The sequence below is a fragment of the Myotis davidii genome, unplaced genomic scaffold (assembly GCF_000327345.1).
Source record: "Myotis davidii unplaced genomic scaffold, ASM32734v1 scaffold373, whole genome shotgun sequence".
Lineage (NCBI taxonomy): Eukaryota > Metazoa > Chordata > Mammalia > Chiroptera > Vespertilionidae > Myotis > Myotis davidii.
In genome coordinates this window covers 1,499,160-1,519,739 of record NW_006287255.1, presented here as the reverse complement: position 1 = coordinate 1,519,739, position 20,580 = coordinate 1,499,160, and the positions used below count along the sequence as shown (strand labels likewise).

Here is a 20,580-nt window from a genome sequence, read left to right as displayed (position 1 = left end):
TTTTTTTTTGCATATATATGTACATATATATCTTATATCTAAAAAGTCACTTTGGTTGCTTGGATCACTTATGAAAATTAGAGCATAGGACATGTATTTAGGTTATACAAATGTGAATATTCATAGGTGTGATATGCAATTTGCTTATATTAGAAAATATTTTTAATTTTGAGAGATGTATATTAAAGTATTTAGAGCTGAAATAGCCTGATATGTATTACCACCAAATGATTCAGAAAACAAACAAACAAAAAGAGGTGAGGGCAGGTACTCAAAAGTTAACTTTTGGTAAATCTAGGTAAGGATTGTATGAGTACTCATCTACTATTCATTCAACTCTCTGTAGGTCTGAATATTTGCTCAATAAAAACAAAACAAATGAGTTACAATTTCATACTCATTAGTTTGAAAAAAATAGCCTGATGAAATGAACTCTTGGTGCACCAGTGAGAACCATGCTCAGCAGCAGAAACCTATATTGCTGGTAGACTCTAACGTTGGAAAATATCTTGTCACTAGCTAGTTGAGTAGAAGACATTAATTATATCCTCTGCCTCGGCAATCCCATTTCCTGTTGTTTGTCTCAAGAAAGCCCTGCTATGGCCATCAGGAGACATTAATAAAACTGTTTTAGGCAACTTGTTTTAAAAAGCAAAAATTTGGAAACACTCAACTGTAAAAAAAAAAAGGCAACAAATAAATTATGCTATGTAAATAGAAAATAAAATACCATGTAACAATGAAAGTAAACTATGGCTATAAGCATCAACCTGGGTTATTCTCAGAAATAAATTATTGATTTAAAATAGCACATGGTGTGAAGGTCAAAAGTATACAACCCTTAGTATTTATTTGGAATAAAGTTTGTCCTGAAATGTTTTATTTAAAGCTGTCCATACCTCACAGCTGTCAATCATTTAGTTGAGACTCATCAGAGTCCTATGTCTGTCCCAAATGCCAAGATGACACCCTATGACCAGAGGATGCACAGGGGACCCTCAGCTAGAGGTACCTTCTCAATGGTTTTCCTGCAGCATAAGAATAAAGGCACTGCCCTCCTTGGGCCTATGTTTATATAAATGTGAGTGCATTGGTTAGGTGGTAAATGAGAAACAGAATGTTAGTGAGAATTAAAGAAGTAAAAGTGACACAGGCAGTTACGACTTTTTTGTTGACCAGAGAGATACTCTTTAAGTCTTAAAAAAATAATAATAATAATCTTTTGTATTTGTTTGCAGAGTAAAAGTGAGCAAATAACCATGCGGCACCTAACATCAGGGAACTGGGAAGTGATAAAGATCTTGGCATACGATGAAACTACTCAAAAAATGTGAGCATGTTTTGGTTCTATAGTCAGGTTGGAAGTCAGGGTTGTCAACTGCAGTATTTTCTGCCAGATTTATGTTTTGCCAACTGTGGTGCTAGTCCGAACAACTTGGCCATGTAGCAACCTTTTCTTTAAAGACTCTCTCTATCCATCACCTGAAGAGACGCTTATACAGACACTTGCGCACAGACACACACACACACACACACACACACATGCACACACCCATACGCAGAGAGATTGAGAGGGATCATAAAAAGTGTGATAATATTTTAAGAAAAAGTATATATTTCCCAAATGGATCAAAGTCCTGTATGAAAGTTCTGTGGTTAATAACAAAAAAGCTCTGATATATTCTGGACAGTGTAAAAATGTTGATTTGTGCTTGATGATTGTGCTGTTTTCTTTCCTGGGCAGTTACTTTCTGAGCACGGAGTCTTCCCCCAGAGGGAGGCAGCTGTACAGGTAAGCAGTGTAGGATCTCTCTCTATGCAGGTTGACTTCTCCATGTCCATTATACAGCTTAATGAGAGGATGAAAGATCCTGGAGGGTTTTTTTTTTTTTTTCACGTGGCTTGGGGAGAGCCAACTCTGCATGACCTTCACACTTTTGGTCCAGCCCCTCAGCCCTGACCTTTACGATCCTCAAGGTTAGAACCGGAGTGCAGACAATATTGCTGCTCCTTTATTTTTTTTTCTCACCTGCTTCTATAGTCTCAAAATATTTTTTTTTTTCCTGAGGCTTGGTTCTCTTAACCGCCATCATCACAGGCATTCACATATTTCACCACTGGCCTTTCTTCTACTAAGCCTCATTTTGCATTTTCAGTGTCTTAATATTGTACACATGCAGCTTATTTCTGAACAAAAGAAAGCACTGTGAGCACTTATAGACTGGATGCAGTGCAAGTTTCTCTTCTCCCCACCCCCCACATAGTGTGCACAATCCATTAAGGTTATTTAAGCCAGTACTGCTTGTTGTTTACCAACATAAAGCAATGGATGGGGCATATTTCCATCTGCCAATATTCCCAAGTGGAAAGCTCTATTCATAAAAGGGGCTTAAGGTCATACCCATGTAGTATTGAAATGCCTCTTCACTCAGAAAGCTTTCAGCCGGACCTCACAAGAATGACTGCTATTTTTGTCTGGCAAGCAACTTATTAATTCTAGACTTTATGTATACTTTCTAATTTCCATTTCACAGTTTTAAAGTGTCAAAACTGCCATGGCATTTTCTCAGTGGAAATTCATCATGTTTGAAGCAGTGTCACCACTGACTCTTACCAAGTAGCCTAGACTTCCCTTTGAGGGTAAAAATACATGTTTAAAGTGCTCTAGCTCCCTCTATTTCACCCATATGCTCTCATTTATGCACAGATTGCTTTTACCTGAAGCAAGCCTTTCCTATTTATCACCCATTCCAATGTGTCATTTTCATATTCTTTGTCTTTTCTCTTAGAGTCTAGAGAAGCCATAGTCTCAATTCTAATGACTTTCAAAGGAAGAACAGCTAACTGTTTATTTAAAGAGACTGATTCTAAATTTGGTTTAGATGTCTTCAATAAAGTACTGGTCACTTTTTTTTTTTTTTTTTGGTTACCTGAAGCTCATCTTCCTTGTAACTTAAACTATGATTGGTATTGGCAATCATGAACAATCCTTTAAGATGTGGAAATACTTGACCAATATTTTATTTTTCCCATTTTATAAAAGTCCTAAAGGAAAAATTAGTTTCAGGAGATTAGACTTGGCCAGATTGAGCCAATGGAATTCCCTCCATTCCTCTTCCCATTATTAGCCTAAAACGTGATTTGAATCACAATGACTTCTTAGATTTGTGTGCTTGACTTATCTCTGTAGTGACTGAGGCAGAAGAGTCAATCTCTCCGTGACTGGTGCTAGCATAGCAGGCTGTGCTATAAAGAAAATGTAGTACCAATAAATTTCCCCTTAAACAGCTCATCAAATGCCAGTTGGCTTGACTGTAAGATAATGTTAGTGTTTAATCCAGAAAACTCAATCAATGTCTTGTCCAGGCCATAAAAATACTCATTGGCTGACAATTTATGGGATTAGACACCTCTGCAGGACCAGCACTGCTACCAGATTCAGTGTTACCATTTGATCTTACAATTTGCATTTCTTATTTCAATAATTTCAGAGTCTAAATTATGAGAAAATACCAACATAAACCTCTCGGGAACCTGGATCTAAAAAGTTATATGGAGTCGAGAGTAAAGGTTTTAAATCCTAGTTATGTCACTATATACCTGAGTGTGAATAGTATACATTCTTAATCTCTCTGTACTGATGGTTGCACAACATTGTGAATGTAATTAATGACATTGAAATATACACTTAAAATGGTTAAAATGGCAAATGATATATATATCATAAGGTGAAACTGGCTACTGTGTTTAAGTGCCTAGTGTATATTAATCACCTTTACTAGTAAAGGAACGTTTTGGATTATGATGAGCTCAGGATGCTTCAGCTATGAAACGTGACTCTGTGAAGTGTATGTGATTGCTTCTGTGCTTTTGATGCCACATCAACACCCTGTCCCTGCCCCCAGCTCCATGCCTGCAGCATATTGCACATCAAAAGCAGCATGACCATGATTCATTTCCAACTGCATAGCCAAAATCATGTTTTGTTTCAAAATAAAATTGAATTTTTTGTCAAATCAAATTTTATTAAATGTATTATCAACAATGCTTTACCTATTAGCATAGATAATTTATGATTCATCTCTATTTAAAAAATAAATGATTCTAGATATGAAATTTAACCTTGGAGATATAGCTCAACCCCTCTGACCTTAAGCACCACTATTTGTAATATAAAAAGATGATTGATGTTTCTTTGTACTTACCCCCCTGATGTTGCAAAATATGTATGATTTATATGTATATAAAGTTATATATATATATAACTTTCTTTACCAAAAAATTTCATGACACATACTTAGTGGGAAAAAATTTCACACTAATATTAAATTCCAATTATTAGAGTGTTGTATTAAATAATGAGCCTGATTTTTTATGTATGATATATGAAAACATTTATTAGTTCTTTCAATTAATGTTTATTGATAATGATTTTATGTTAGTCTTTATGGGCAATTACTTTTAAGACTTTACAAAGAAATACCTGTAGAGAAATGCAGTTAAGAATGTTTTATTGAGTTCTGTGGAAATCAGTTTCTCTATTTATAAGCATACATACATACATACAGGTGTACATAGTTTTAATTTTGTTATAGAGAAGAAAAATGTCCACATGTTAACATTAGGAATGGAAATTGACTTTCCACTTGTATGGCAAGTTGTAATTTATAAGGAACCTCAATGTAAGTAATGCTGGAGCTCCTCTGTTAATGTTGACGTTAAAATATAGACGCCACACAATCAAGTACCTGGAATGGTAGCATTTCTAACGTGTGTTTTTCCCCCCAGTGCATCTACCGAAGGATTATTGAATCGTCAATGCATTTCATGTAATTTTATGAAAGAACAATGTACATATTTTGATGCCAGTTTTAGTCCCATGAATCAACATTTCTTATTACTCTGTAAAGGTAACAGATGATTTCTGATACAGTTTATTTTATTGATTTTATATGGCCAGCATCTACTACTATCATTAATAACTATTATTCTCTAGTTATATGACTTTTTCTTAATATATGTTTTTAAGTTATAAATTGTGGATTTACTGTGACACAAATTATATTCATAAACTTCATTTAAAAATAGGATTGGAGAGTAAATACACACAATCAGAAAGGACTATTTAAACATAAACGTTTTTAAAAAGTCATGCCACAATAATAAAGCAATTTAGCTATATTTAGAAAAACAATAGTCATTAAAATAATGGCTAAGTTGTTAAAATATTTAGGATATACAGAAATTTAATTTTCTGGGCCTGGTCCCTTTCAATTCTGACAAATTACACTCACCCCAATTATTTAATCTACTTGTAATTAGTATAGTCTTTGATAGGGGCATGATATCACTAGGTTATATTGATAGAAATCATTGTCCCTTTAAGAGGACACTGTATTTCCCAGAGTTGAAATGGGAGACATGTCCTCCTATACTATAGTATTATCAATTGAGTGCTACTGCTTCATTCAGCTGGCACCTAGGCTGTCCTGTTTTAAGACAACATGAGGAATGAACCAACACTTACTCATTTAAATTAATTTTATTCTTGATGTCTGAAATGAAGTAATCAAAAAAGAAAAGTACTGTTTGATGTCACCAGGGAAAAACCATTAGACCTCTAGATAGAGTTTCCTAATTCATCTCTATCGAATCATAGAAGTTTCTTATGGTTATACCTGAATTAACTAGTATATTTGAAATAATTAGTGATTACAGTTAACATATTTTAAAAATTAGTATATAATCAGCTCCAATTTTTATTTATCCTGGAGATGAAATAATTCTAATAGGCAGGGGTTCTTTCTTTCTGGCTGACTGGGTAAACAGAATTTAATCTTGCTTGAGCAGATGATGGAGAGGTCAAGGGTCATGAACCAGATTTCTGAATATCTGTGACTAATCTATAAAAGACTAGAGAAAGAGAGAGCAGGGCGCATAATATTAGCTTAAAGCCATAGAAATATGGATGCATGGGGCATTTTGAATAAGGGGGAATCTTAAAATTAATCTATGCAAATAGTTTATTTCACCCTATGTTCTTATTTTCTGAATAAAATATCCATAGAAAGGAATGAAATCTAGTGGACTTGTTTCTGTTTCACTATGTAGCCTTTTCAGTAATTATTACTTAAATTTCTTTAAAATGTTTATACATATATTTTTAAAACCCAGGTCCAGGCGTCCCAATGGTCAGCCTACACAGCACGGACAACCCAGCAAGTAAGTACATGAACACAACATTACAAAATAGTCATGGTTGGTGCTGGTTTTAGGTATTATATTAGTCATCTGAGTGCCATACTCTTTAGAACCTTCTTCAAAAGAGTTCCCAGCATGGGGAAAGCTGTGTAGGCACCAACAAATTGACCTGTGTATGTAACAGTAAGGCAAGTGGATTGAGCCATGTTGCAACTGGAGTTGGATCTTATATGCCTGAAATAGGTTGTCTACTGTGTCTATATTAAATGAGGAGGGGTCGATGAGGCTCCTTTAAGTATAGTATTTCATTCTACTATCCCCTTTGTACTCTGGGTTCATTTTTCTTGGCCTCATATAAGTTATTCCTCTAGAGCAACAGTTTTTTGTACTGGTACTTCTGGGAAAATTAATAAAAACATATTATTTTATATTTTTATTCTATTTGTTCCATATATTCATGAATTTCTAGTTTTATATATATGCATTTATTGTTTAACATATTTATTCAACTGTTCATCATTTACTGAGTGAGCACGTAATTTAGCAAGCCATATGACAGAGGCTGGATGTACATTGCTGGTAAGACAAGGGTAATATGTTTAAGAACTTAAAGTAGAGTGCTCAAGTAAATACATGGTTGAGCTAATCTTAAAAATGAATAGCCAGATTGCTGCCTGCCACCCATTCTTCTTACTTTTTTCCATATTTATTTTCCTTCTTCCAATTTAACATTTTTATTTCATCAATAATCTTATGCTCTAATAATTTACTGTAGGATCCTATAATCTAACAAAACAGGCTTATATTTATTATTTTATTTAATCCTCAAAACACCTCTTGTAATAGTTAATTTTATTACTCTATTTTACAGAAGAGGAAATTGAGCCAGGGAGGTTAAATAACTCGGCTAGAGTCATACTAGTAGGTTGCAGAACCAGGAATCTAATGTGATAGTCTGACTCCAGAACAGGGTTTGTAATCACTACTACATGATGACACCTTGTTCGATTGTGTTTTTGTCTCTCACCTCACATACTTATATATTAAGTAGGAGTTTTACTGAAATACCTAGACTTAAAGAAGATGAAGGCATAAAAAATGCAATGTTGAATTACAAATGTCAGTTTTAGAGAACAGAGGAAGACCTTTTGTACTAGTCATGAAAAATAAAAAAGGGCTGTGAACATGGTCTGGTGATTAAATTTCCCTTCAAAAGACAATTATTAAGATGAAATGTACATTCACTTGTAACAAAATAAATCTTCTGGTTAGTCTTTGTTACACTACTGAGGCATTAATAACTCATTTTGGGTCCACATGAAGTAGAACATGGTGTAAAGAGAAAATTGAAATTTAAAAAAATGAAATTTTTTTAATAAACATAGAAAACCTTTAAACCCATAGTTACCAAAGAAATGCAAAGTAAAATGCTGCTGTGTAATTTTTTCTAACAAATTAATAACATCAAAATTTGCATTGCTAATCAGGATATAATGAAGAATCTCTTAACTTCCTGGTAGAAATATAAATTATAGCAAATATTTTTAATAAATCATAAAAAATTATAAGCCTTAAATCTTTTATATCTATTTATTCATTTTTTTAATAGTTTATACTGAGAAAATAACTCTAGAGAAAATTATAATAGGGCTATTGATGATAATGGAAAAATATATATAAATAACAAAAGAGAATTTATAAATAATGGAATATGCATTAGTGTGCTGAATATCTTCCGTTTTTCCTTCCAGACCACTCTTAACTCTGCTTTGCTCTCCCTTGGTCTCTCTCCCAGAAATAGTGTGTATGAATGGCTTAGGTTCTATTGTAATGTGGATGTCAATTGAATTCAGCTAAAGTGAAGTGAATCACGTAGGTGACTGAAGAAAGGAGAAAGTGATTTAAAAAAATTATTAATTTTTTTCATGTCGCAGCCCCCTGTTGGCAGTGCTGCCACAGGCTGCCGCTAATGATGTGCACGTCTTTGCCAGGAAGGGATCTTTGCTCACTCCACCCACCCCCACCTCCCCGCCCCTTGGCCTTCACCAAAAGTATGCCTAGATGTTCTTTAGCTAATCCCTTCGCCTTCTTCATCCAGTTGACCTCACCCACCTCCCCTTGGGCGCTGGTCAGTCTGTCCCATGAATCCATGCTTCCATTTTGTTTGTCAGTTTACTTTGTTTCCTAGATTCCACATATTAGTGAGATCATTTGGTATGAGAAAATGACTCTGGCATAGCTATTCCTCCAGCCTTATCCCTGTGGAGTCGTCCAGGTTGCTACAACTCCTGGCTAGAGGTCACTGTGGAACTTTCATACAAACATCTTCAAATGACTCCCCTTGATCTGCAGACCTAGCCACTGTCGTACCAGCCCTGGGTCATTGCACTATTTTTTGTGATCCTCTGCCCATTGTCCACATATTTGTAAATAGTCTTTTATTAACATTTAATAAAATTATCTAATAAAGTTGCCATTAGTTTCCCACTAGGATAGAAAGCATGTTGGGAGGGGACTTCGGGGGCTGGATGAAAAAGATGAAGGGAGGAAGAAAAAAATTGGTAGTTACAAAGGAGTCCCAGAATGTAGAGCATAGGGAATATTCCCTGTGCTATAATAACTATGCATGGTGTCATGGGGGTACCAGAATTATTGCGGAAACACTTTTGTAAGTTATATAAATGTCTAACTGCTATGCGCAACCCAGGCACGTGCCCTGACCAAAATTAAACCTGGAACCTTAAGTCCATAGGCCAACATTCTATCCACTGAGCCAAACCTTAAGTCAGATTTCTAAGTGATTAAGGAGTCCACATGTTTATGCCACTTGAACAAAACTATTTGAAAATGAATAGATCTCAGGAAGACAATATTTACCAATGCTAAATAAAATTCTTGCATCTACCTGGCAGCCTTCCAGGTGATTTTTATTTTTATTTTATTTTCATTTTTTTGCTCTTTCTTCTTGAGTGTTCTCCTATATATCTTTTAAGATGAAAAAGAAGCCCTTCACTAAAATGCTCAGTGACTTGAGACAAGGTATAAATGTGTAAATTTTTACTTTAATATTTCACAAGTTTTTTTGCTTCACATTACTGTTGTCCTCTTTCCTTTTTAGTTTATCTTCCTTCTTTATTTTGCACATACGATCCTTTTCTTTTACACTCATTTTTGTCTCTCCTTTGTTTTTCCTTTCTTCCTATTCCATCGTTCTTCTCATCACACTTCATGCTTCTACTTTTCCATATGTCCTTACTTTCTCCTTTGTAATTTTCTGTTCTCGTTGTCTTCTCATTTCTCCTCAATTCTGCACTTGAAGTTGTCTTAACACTTCCTTCTCTTCACAATGTTTTACAAAAAAATGTGTATTAAGCAAATTTTCTGAATTTGTCAAAAAAAATGCTCTCTGCTCTTAATATTTTGAAAATGGCTTTTAAAGTTTCTATATATTTTTCCTAAATATAATTTATTGTCCTGTGATCACGAATGAATTTTATTTTATGAATAAATAATGGCCTTTGATTTAGAAGTGAAAATATCTCAACTGCTCCTAGATGCATGCAATTAGTTTGCATATAATTAGGCTTACTTTTTCTATTGATATTTGGTAGTAAAGAAAAACCATGAGAAATTATCAGTATGTTATTGGAGAGTAAGAATGGAGATAGAAATTGAACTTGAGAAAGGTTGAAGCTTTTAGTAATTGAGAAGGTGAAAACGCATGGGAGAGGAAGAAGAGCCAGGGAGAAAGGACCTTAGCTACTTGTTTAGGGCTACAGGGTTCTCCTGAGTCTGCTGCTGAGAATGCCTCAAGCATGCAGAGGAAGACACTCTCTGAACCTGGGAGTTCGGAGCTCACACGGTGCTGGGATATGTCCTACTTCCAACCAGGCAGGATACTGTAACCTTAGAGATCCCAGAAGAAGCTGGCGTTCACAGTAGAACCAAACCATGCACATAGCAAAGGTCGCTTAAACCTACACTGAATAATATTATTTGGAATAATACACCTGACCGGCAAAGAGCCTAAAACATCTGCCAGAAAGAACAAAGCCCGATGATTTTTCAAAGAACAGAGCAAAATACATAACTCAATGTTAACATCAGAAAGGTCAGAATCTAATCAAACATTCCTGGCTATGTGAGGAAGCCAGAATATATGACTCACAACTAGGAAAACCGGCCAGTGAATAGAAATGGATTCAGAAATGTCAGAGATAATGGAACCAGGGAAAATTCAGTCAATCTGCTATTATAAATATGTTTAAGAATATCAAGAAAGAGTTAACATAGTGAGAAAAATAGTGATATGGGAAAATTGTACTGGAACACGTGGTGTTCCTCTAGGCAGGATAGTTCCTGGGCTCTTGGCAGGTGGAGTCGAAGAATGAAACCACGGACAAAATGTGGTATAGGGAAGGTGGAAATTTATTGAGAAACAACCACAGACTCCCACGTGGAGAGGGGAGAGTCCCACTGAGTCCTCTTTTTCCATAGTCCATAAAAGCTACAGTTCTTTGTGCCTTGATATCCCTTCTGATTGGTCACTATCCCCCTTAGATTGGTTACTATCACAACTCTAGATCACAAACCTCATGTGACATATGTGAGGTTCCCTCCTTCTTCTCCCATATTGTTCTGTTCCCTCTGGGCTTTCTTCCTCCCTCTCTGAGTGAGGGGCTTCCTTCCCTTTATTCTGTAAATGTACACCTTCTGCTGCTCTCAGCTCCCTTATCTTATGGAAATGTCCCCTTTGCTGCTCTGTAGCCCTGTGCTTTTTCCATGGATCCCTAATTCCTAAAATTTCCTAAACCTGACTATTTCACCCCTAAAAACTCCTTTCTGTAGAATATATGATTTAAAGGAACATTCTAAAAAAGTATCTGAAAAACACTTCACTGCAAAGTACTAAAATCAAATTAAACCTTGCAAGAGAGAAGATCAGTGAATTTGAGACATTATCAGAGGCCACTTTCAGTCACATAGGGGAAAAAATAACAAATGAAAGAAATGAACAGAGCCTAAGTTAATTTATATTTTAAATTGGAGTCAGAAAGGGGAAGCATGAAAAAATACCTGATGAAACTGTGGCCAAATCCAAATTTAATGAAAAGTATAAAATGCTCAACAACCTTAAGCAGGATAAATCCCAATAGAAAAACAGTGATTAAGGGAAAAAAAAAAAAAACAGACAAAAAGAAAAATTTAAATCATCAAAAATACAAACACATTATATCCACACATTACATCCATAATAACAAAGCCAAGAATGACTCTGGAGTTTTCTTTAGAAGAAAGTAAACCTAAAGACAGTAAAACAAAATGTTTAAAATGCAGATGAAAAGAGAAAACCATACAAAACAAACAATAAAAAACCTCAAACTAAAATAATAAAAGCGAAGCCAAAATAAAGAATCAAGAAGCTGAGAATGCATTTCTAAATAATTGATAAAGAGCATGGATAGAGCTTATAGGCAATAATGTGCATTCCCTAAGGGCATTATACTAAGGAGAATAAACTATTTGCAGAGGACAAAACAGCATGATTAAAGTAGAACTGAGAAAAATAATTTAAAAATATTTTGAGCCAAATGAAAATAAAAACACAACTAATCCAAATTTGGGGCAACCTAACATTGTGATTGGAAAGAAATGCATGCCTCTAAATTGTTAGTTTATAAGAAAGAAAAACTTTAAAATCAATCATCTGAGCCTCCACCTTAAGAAATTAGAAAAAAAAGAGCAGATTAACACAAAGTAAGTTGTGGGAAGGAAATCCTATATAATAAAGATGTAATATGCAAATGGTCATTATGTAACAACTGACTGCATAATGCAGTGGTTCTCAACCTGTGTGTCGCAACCCCTTTGGGGGTCGACCCTTTCACAGGGGTTGCCTAAGACCATTGGAAAACACATATTGATTATATAATTACATATTGTTTTTGTGATTAATCACTATGCTTTCATTATGTTCAATTTGTAACAATGAAAATACACCCTGCATATCAAATTTAAATATTACGATTCATAACAGTAGCAAAATTACAGTGATAGTAGCAAAATTACAGTTATGAAGTAGCAACGAAAATAATTTTATGGTTGGGGGTCACCACAACATGAGGAACTGTATTAAAGGGTCGCGGCATTAGGAAGGTTGAGAACCACTGGCATAATGTATCTGCAGGAGGATGGGGTAGTGAGCAACAAGCGGGCGGTGGAGAGCTACAGGAGGGGACAGGACAGCAAGCCAATGGGGGGTGGGAGGGGGGAGGACAGGGGAACTACAGGAGGGTGGGGCAGTGGGCAGAGAGCTACAGGAGGATGGCAGCGAGCTACTGGTGCAAGGACTCGTGTGCAGGGCTACTAGTAATACAGATAAGAATGGAAATAAATTATATAGAAAATAGACAAACAGTAGAGAAACATATTTAAAAACCAAAATAGTTTTCTTTCAAAAGATCAATACAATTCTAGATAGATTCATATAAAAAGTATACAATCATTATCATTTTTATTAATGGAATAGTTAACAGATTCTAAAGACATTAGAATGATGGTTATGGAATATTACATGTAATTTTATGGCAGTAAATTTGACATCTTGTATGAAACAAGTAATTTTCTTTAAAGATATAAGTTGTTAATCAAACAAGAAGAAATAAAATGTTTAATAGCCTTTTATCTATTAAAAATTTTAATTCACAGCTAACATTCTTCCCACAAAGGAAACTCCCATTTCAGTTAGTTTCACTGGTACATGCTGTGAAATATTTAATATATTGATACTAAGCCTACATAAACTCTTAGAAAATATAATGATAGCATCAACCAGATCCCAAATCCAGCAGAGATATTACAAATATAAAAAATCAATTTTATTCATGAATACAGATACAAAACTTCTTAACTAATTACTAGCAACTAAATCAAGCTGTTTATAAAAGGATAACATATTATGATTATTTGGAGAATCCATGGTAGTTTCAACATTCAACAATCAATTAATATAATCCATTATGAAATATTGTAAAAGCAAATAATTTATAAAAAAGCTATTGATTAATTTGAAAAGAATAATATTAATAAATATTAATAACTCAGAAAAAAGATAAACTTCTTAACTTGGTAATGCTATCCACAAAAACACTACAACTGACATTATACTTAATGTTGAACTATGGAATGCTTTTCCCCTAAGATTGGGAAAAAGTAAGGAATACCTGCTCTCATCCCCTTTATGCAACATTATATTAGAGGACTTAGCCAGTGAAATGAAGAAAACAATATATAAATAGGTAGAAAAACTGTATTTATTTGCATAAGACTTGTAAATAAAACAGAAAATAAACAAAAATATGAAATCCACACCCACTCACACAACTATTAGAAATAATGAGTCTATGTATCATGGTTACAGGTATAGATCAATATGCAAAACCAGGTATTTTATGAACTATGGTGCAATGCAAAATTAAAAAGTAATTCAAAATACTATTTAAAATAACATCAGAAATCATATAATATTCCATAATAATCTAACAAAAAAGTGTAAGTCCCCTAAAATGAGAACAAGCATTGTTGAAAGAAATTAAAGAAATTAATTGGTTGAGAAGGCCCATTTTTAGTAGATAAAATATTCCCAATAAGTATATAGATTTAATATATCAGTGAGAAATCTCGCTAGTTACTCATACTCCTCCGTGTTTGATGATTGTTCCTCTCTCTTTTTTTTTTTTTCATTTTTATACTAGTGGCCCAGTACACAAATTCATGCACATTAAAAGGAAATTAATTAGAAGAAATATTTTAATATCGCTATTCATCCTTTCTCTATAATAGAAGTGTCAACCAAATTCACAATCGACAATGACAGATAGAAACACACCAGTGTGGTTAGTGCCAGTGAGGGCTTTATTTGTGTCGCCCATGTGCAAGCCAACTTAGTCTTTTATAGATATGGAATAAACTTGCTTAATTAGACCTCCTTTCTCATTTAGCTAAACTTTTTCCAGCCCTGTGAAGCATCCCAACTTCTCTTTCAGGTAATTGTCAGCAACACAGCAGCAAATATCAACACGAAGCAGATTATTATTGTAGATCATGTAAAACATTCGCACCTGGCTATAAAGCAAGTCCTGTTCCTGGGCTGAAGAAACTGCAAGGAGGCTAGTCACTAGGGAGAGGAAGCTGGGCTTTGCTACGTGACATCATTACCCGGACGGTCGGACGCTTAGCATATTAGCCTTTTATATATATAGATGCTCTCTTGCTACATTGTCAGATTCATTAAATTTTTCTGCAGTATCTAATATGCTATTAATCTCACCCAGTATTGTTTCATTAGATCTCATAGTTTTCACGTAGCTCAGATTTTGCTTTTTAAAATTTTTTTAAAATTTAACTTGTATCCTTCTCTTTAAATTTCTTTCATATTTTTCCTTAACAGCTTCATATTTTTTCTTATCTTATTAAACACATAAAATATAATCATAATATCTGTTTAAATGTAATTATTTATCCATTATATCATTTGTGTCATTCCTAGGTCATTTCTATTGATTAAATTTGGAATGCATCATGTGTGGTATTTTTCTGATATTTTGCATGCTTGGGAATTTTGAATTGGAATTCTGGCTTTCTGAATTTCATCGGATTGGGTGCTTGATAATTCTGTATTCTTTTAAATGTAATAAGCAGAGTAGGAACATGATCAGATTTGCATTTTGAAATTGCAAATGCTAATTTCAAGCATTGGGGCAACTGGAGAAAATGTCACTGGAATTCAGTGAGAAAACTGGTGTAGTTTCCAGGAGAGAAAGTATGAGCATTTCATCACTGCTGAGCTCATGCTGCCAAGTGTAACAGCTGGATAATTATTTGTTGTGTTGCACTGATTCTTGATCAACACACAGCAGTTAGTAATTTGTACTCCCTTTTTGATTTGTAGAATATTTTATATTGGAAAGCAATTCCATGCTAAAGGAAGCTATTCTGAAGAAGATAGTGAAGTCAGAAGTTAAAACGATTCATATTGATGACTATGGTAAAGTTCTGTGCATGCTACGTTATTTAAGAACAACTTTCTCTGCATCTTATAGTTTTACATATAAATGACTCTACATCTTTAATATTTTGCTCTTTCTTTAAAAGAACTTCCTTTACAGTTGTCCTTTCCTAAAGACTTTACGGACCGAAACAAGTATGCTCTTCTGTTAATAATGTAAGTATTTTATTTGTTTTTGAAAAAAAAAAGGAATCTAAAGATTTTAAAATTTTTCTTAAGCCTCACATGGCAGCATTCTGATTAAAACAAACAAACAAACAAACAAACAAAAAACCCAGAGGAAGAGTAGTTAACTGGAAGCTGTCAATTGTATGAGTTCCTCAAAGACACAGCCATTAATAGTATGGAGGGATGTGTAATTGCTTTGCCCTTCTTTCATTCCAAATGGGACTGAATGTTACTATTGGGTATAGTGAAATATATGATTTGGTTTATGTCTGCTTAACAATTGCTCAACCAGACATAAGCCAAAGTATATGTATATATTATTTAAATGATATTGATGGGTGTATAAGTTTCTTTCTTGGGGATTTATTTGTCATATCAAAGTTATGCACACTTCATAAAAGCAATTTTTTATTGTGGTAAGAACACTTAATGTGAGATCTACCTTGTTAAACGTTTGCGCTCACAGTACAGTATCATTAGCTATAGGTGCAGTATTTCACAGCAGATGTCTAGAACATATTTGGTTTGCATGACTGATACCAGCTACCCATAGAGCAACTCCCATTTTCCTCCCTACAGCCACTGGCAGCCACTAATCTATTGTCTGCTTCTATGAGTTTGACCACACTAGGTACCCCTTGTAAGAGGAATCATGCTGTTTTTGCCCTTCAGTGACTGGTTTACATAGCATAACTTCCTCAAGGTACATCCATGTGCAACGTACACATCCTATGTTGTTAATCAGGTGTTTACGTAATGTGGAGGAAACATTTCTTTTCATTGCGGAAACATTTGGTTACACTTAATCACTCCTATCAGTTTTCCTTCCTGGATGCTAGGCCAGCAGGAAGTAGTTCTCATGCTCAGAAAACTTGAATATTAGGTATCTCAACATGGAATTGACTCTAGAATTAAATTAATCCATGCTTTCTGTGAGACTATATTGTGGCTGTGTGATATTGGGCACAGAGGCCCTTAGCAGATAATGGTTCATGAATTTAATATTGATGTAGCATTGTATTCCTGAGAGTTATGCTATTTTCCTTATTAAAAACCCAGCCAGCATATTGCTATGGCAGTCTAGAGTTATATCAGAGGTTCAGTAGCAATGATAGAAATGACAATAACATTACTTGTTATGACTACTAGATGCAAGGATAGTATTGAGTCTGCAGAATCAAACTGCCTGGCTTCTAATTCCACTTTTGTCATTACTAGCTGTATGTCCTTGAGCACATTACTTAACTTCTTATAAGGCTCAGTTTCTCCAAATGTAAGCAAACATTGCAACAGAGCCTATGTCTTCAGGCCGCTTTTGGATTAAGTGAAATACATCATATGAAGTGCCTAGCACACATGATTATTATAATTAATGTGATTACAATTCATTATTTAATATAGACTGTATTGATTTTATTTAGGTACTAGAGACCCGGTGCACAAAAATTTGTGCACTTGGGGGTGTGGTCTCTCAGCCTGGCCTGCGCCCATTCACAGTCCAGGACCCCTTGGGGGATGTCCACCTGTCCACTTAGACCCACTCCCCGGGGGATCAGGCCTAAGCTTGCAGTCAGACATCCTTCTGGCAGCCAGGGAGCCCTCAGGGGATGTCCAATGAAAGGCTTAGGCCCCCAAGGTATCGGTCCTAAACTGTTAGTTGGACATTCTTAGTGCTGCCACGGAGGTGGGAGAGGCTCCTGCCACCACCTCTGTGCTGGCCAGCCATGAGCCAGCTTCTGGCTGAGTGGCATCCCCATATGGAAGTGCACTGACAACCAGGGACAGCTCCTGCACTGAGCGTCTGCCCCCTGGTGGCCAGTGCACATCATAGCAACTGATCATTCTGCCGTTCAGTCAATGTGCATATTAGCCTTTTATTATTATTATACTAGAGGCCCAGCGCACAAAAATTTGTCCACTCGTGGGGGTGAGGGGGAGGGTCCTTCAGCCCGGCCTGTGCCCTCTCGCAGTCTGGGACCCCTCGGGAGATAACAACCTGCTGGCTTAGGCCTGCTCCCGGCTGGCAGAGGGCAGGCCCAATCCCTAGGTGCAGCCCCTGTTCGGGCTCAGAGCAGGGCCGATTGGGGAGTTGGGGCACCGCCCCCTGTCACACTCAAGGCAGGGCCGATCAGGGGGGTTGGGGCTCCGTACCCTGTCATGCACAGACCAGGGCCAATCAGGGGGTTGGGGCGCCTTCCCCTGTCACAAACAGAGCAGGGCCGATAGGAAGGTTGTGGCCTCGCCCCCTGTCACACACAGAGCCACAGGGCGATCAGGGGGTTTGGGCGCTGCCCCCTGTCACGCTGATCCCAGTGCTGGGACGTCTCGCGGCTCCGCTGATCCCGGTGCTGGGAGGCATATTACCCTTTTACTATATAGGATAGAGGCCTGGTGCATGGGTGGGGGCTGGCTGGTTTGCCCTGAAGGGGGTCCTGGATCAGGTTGGGGGTTCCCTCTGGGTTGCCTGGCCAGACTGGATGAGGGGATGAGGGCAGTTTGCAGCTGGTCACACTCCCTTCAGGGTGGGGGTCCCCACTGGGGTGCCTGGCCAGTCTGGGTGAGGGGCTGAGGGCTGTTTTTAGGCTGGGACTGAAGCTCCCAACTGCTCCTTTTTTTCTTTTTTCTTTTTTTTTTATTCTGTGCCAGCTTTAGCCTGGCTCCAGCTCTGAGGCTTCTGCTTCTGAAAGCAGGTATCTGGTTTGTTTTGGTTCTATGATCGAAACTCTGTATCAACTCCAGCTCTGACTCCAGCTCTGAGATCCCAGCTCCCTGAAAGCTGGTGTCTGGGGTTTTGTTTAGCTTCTATTTGTTACTATGTTTCTTAAACTGTAGTCTCAGAGACCAGAAAGGCAGGCGGGGACATTGCAGTCCTCTGTCACTGAAGCAAGCAAGCCTCGTGTTCAGTTTAAGCTACCTGGCTGCCGGCCGCCATCTTCGCTGACAGTTAATTTGCATATCACCCCTGATTGGCCAATGGGAAGGGTAGCAGTCTTACGCCAATTACCATGTTTCTCTTTTATTGGTGTAGATAGGATGTCTCTATTCCCCCGCTTTTTCCCGCTCTACCCAGCTCTTGCCCCCCTCTTCTCTCTGGCCATCAGCATACTGTTGTCTGTGTCCATGGGTTCTGCATATATTTTCTTTGGCTAATCCCTTCTTTAAAGTCACTTCTTTAAATTTTTATTTTCACCTAAGTGCTTATAAGTGCACTATTATATATTTTCAATCATATTTAGAATTAAGATATTTTTTAATTGACCCTTGTAAATTTTAGCACAATTTAATAAATTATGCTAGAAGCAATTAGGAGATTTTTCATGTAATTAATATGTTTTTTATAGACTAGCTGTAGAATGTGGGTAATGTATAAATACATCTATTTTTATACTTTTTTATTGCTCTAAAGGGATGCTAAAATGCAGATATACAAATTCCAAAGGACAAAATTTGGGTCTCTAACACATACAATGGTAAATTATGTATGTACTTCCAGGTATAATGGTAATCAATGTATTCAACTGCAAAAATGGCCCACGCCACCTGTTAGCACGTGATAAAAACTACCCGCAAACAATGTGTTAATCTTCACCCAAGGATATTTTTCCATTGAATTTTAGAGAGAGTGAAGGGAAAGGGAGAGACACATTGATTGGTTGCCTCCTGCACATGCTCTAATAAGGACTGGGGATCAAGGCAGCAACTGAAGTACATGCCCTTGACTGGAATCGAATCTGGGATCCTTCAGTCCACAGGCTAATGCTCTATCCACTGAGCAAAACAGGCTGCAGCTTAATTCATTTACTTTTAATCTATATGTGTCTTTATATTTAAAGTGGGTTTTGTTTTTGATTCACCCTCATAATTTGTCTTTTAATTGGTGCATTTATGCCACTGACTTTCAGAGTGCTTACTGATAGAGTTACTACCATATCAGGTGGCTTCTGGGGCTTCTGGGGCGGGCGTACCTTGCTGTCCCGGGACCCGCCGATCTCGGGTCCCAGGGTGGCAAGGCATGGCCGGCTGCTGGGGCTTCTGGGGTGGGTGTGCCTTACCGCCCCGGGACCCACCAATGGGATCCTGGGGTAGCCTGCCTGCCCTGGATGGCAGCGTGCTGGCGTTTGGTGCTGTCCCGCTCTGCCTGAAGTATGCAAATTAGCCACCATCTTTGTTGGTGGTTAATTTGCATATTGTGCTGATTAGCCAATGGGAGGCGTAGCGAAGGTATGGTCAATTACCATGTTTGTCTATTATTAGATAGGATTTTAATAAGTAGAAGCAATTTTTCACTTCATTTTAATAAGCCAAATAATACAGAAAATAAAATACTTGGTATTTTCACTTGGCCCAGTATTTATTCCTAACTATAATGCTTTGTCCTCAATTCGTTTTTTATGCCCAGATCTTTTTCCTTTGTCACAAATAGCCAGAAGGTCCCCAAGGGTCTTGAGTCTCTCTGGGGAAGTTCTTATCAGCTCTTTTTTATGTTAACTTTTTCTTTTGCCTCTTCATTTCACCTTTCTGTTCTCAGTCCCTACTTGAACTACATGTGTGACAGATTGAGGGAAATATTTAAGGCATAAAAATGGAACAAAAAGTGGAAAAGATTCAACCTCACCCTCTGTTTCAGTCCTATTTGCCTTTGGGAAAAGGGATTGTCCTTTTCATTCAGTGGGAAATATGGTTTCTCTAGGCATCCTTGCTTAAAGGATGAGTCCTTTGGGAGACAAGTAGACAAGAGCTACAGTTTCTCTGTAACTAGAGTCAGAGAAGCCAGCTGGATGGTCTTGGCATCAGGTTTGGGCTTTGCCGTGGGTGATTTTTAGTTCATGAGAGGAATGTGAGGACTAGCATAAGGCTCAGTTTCTCTTGTTAGGAAGAGATAATCACGTCTTTTTTAGAGGCAGGCTGGTAGAGTAAAGGCACTGGCTAAGGTTCAAACACTAACTCATTTACCAATATATTGCTTAATGTTCCTAAGTTCCTGTTCCTTTATAGATAAACGGGAGATAATGACATGGCATAATTTATGTCAACATGTGTTTGGTAGAGCATGAACACTTGTACTTAGTGTTTAATAAATCATAACCATAATCATAGTTATTAGTACAAGTAGTACTTTTTACTTTTTTTTAATCCTCACCTGA

General features: G+C 36.7%; 1 protein-coding gene across 1 annotated transcript in view; it reads left to right on the top strand.

Annotated features, from left to right (window-relative positions):
* Positions 1-20,580, top strand: part of DPP10 (dipeptidyl peptidase like 10) — a 351,805-nt gene that overhangs the window by 298,153 nt on the left and 33,072 nt on the right. The window contains exons 12-17 of the mRNA XM_006759014.2: positions 1,239-1,330; positions 1,745-1,792; positions 4,789-4,910; positions 6,175-6,222; positions 15,152-15,247; positions 15,355-15,424. Coding sequence (XP_006759077.1) covers positions 1,239-1,330; positions 1,745-1,792; positions 4,789-4,910; positions 6,175-6,222; positions 15,152-15,247; positions 15,355-15,424 — 476 coding nt within the window. The remainder of the gene's footprint in view (positions 1-1,238; positions 1,331-1,744; positions 1,793-4,788; positions 4,911-6,174; positions 6,223-15,151; positions 15,248-15,354; positions 15,425-20,580) is intronic.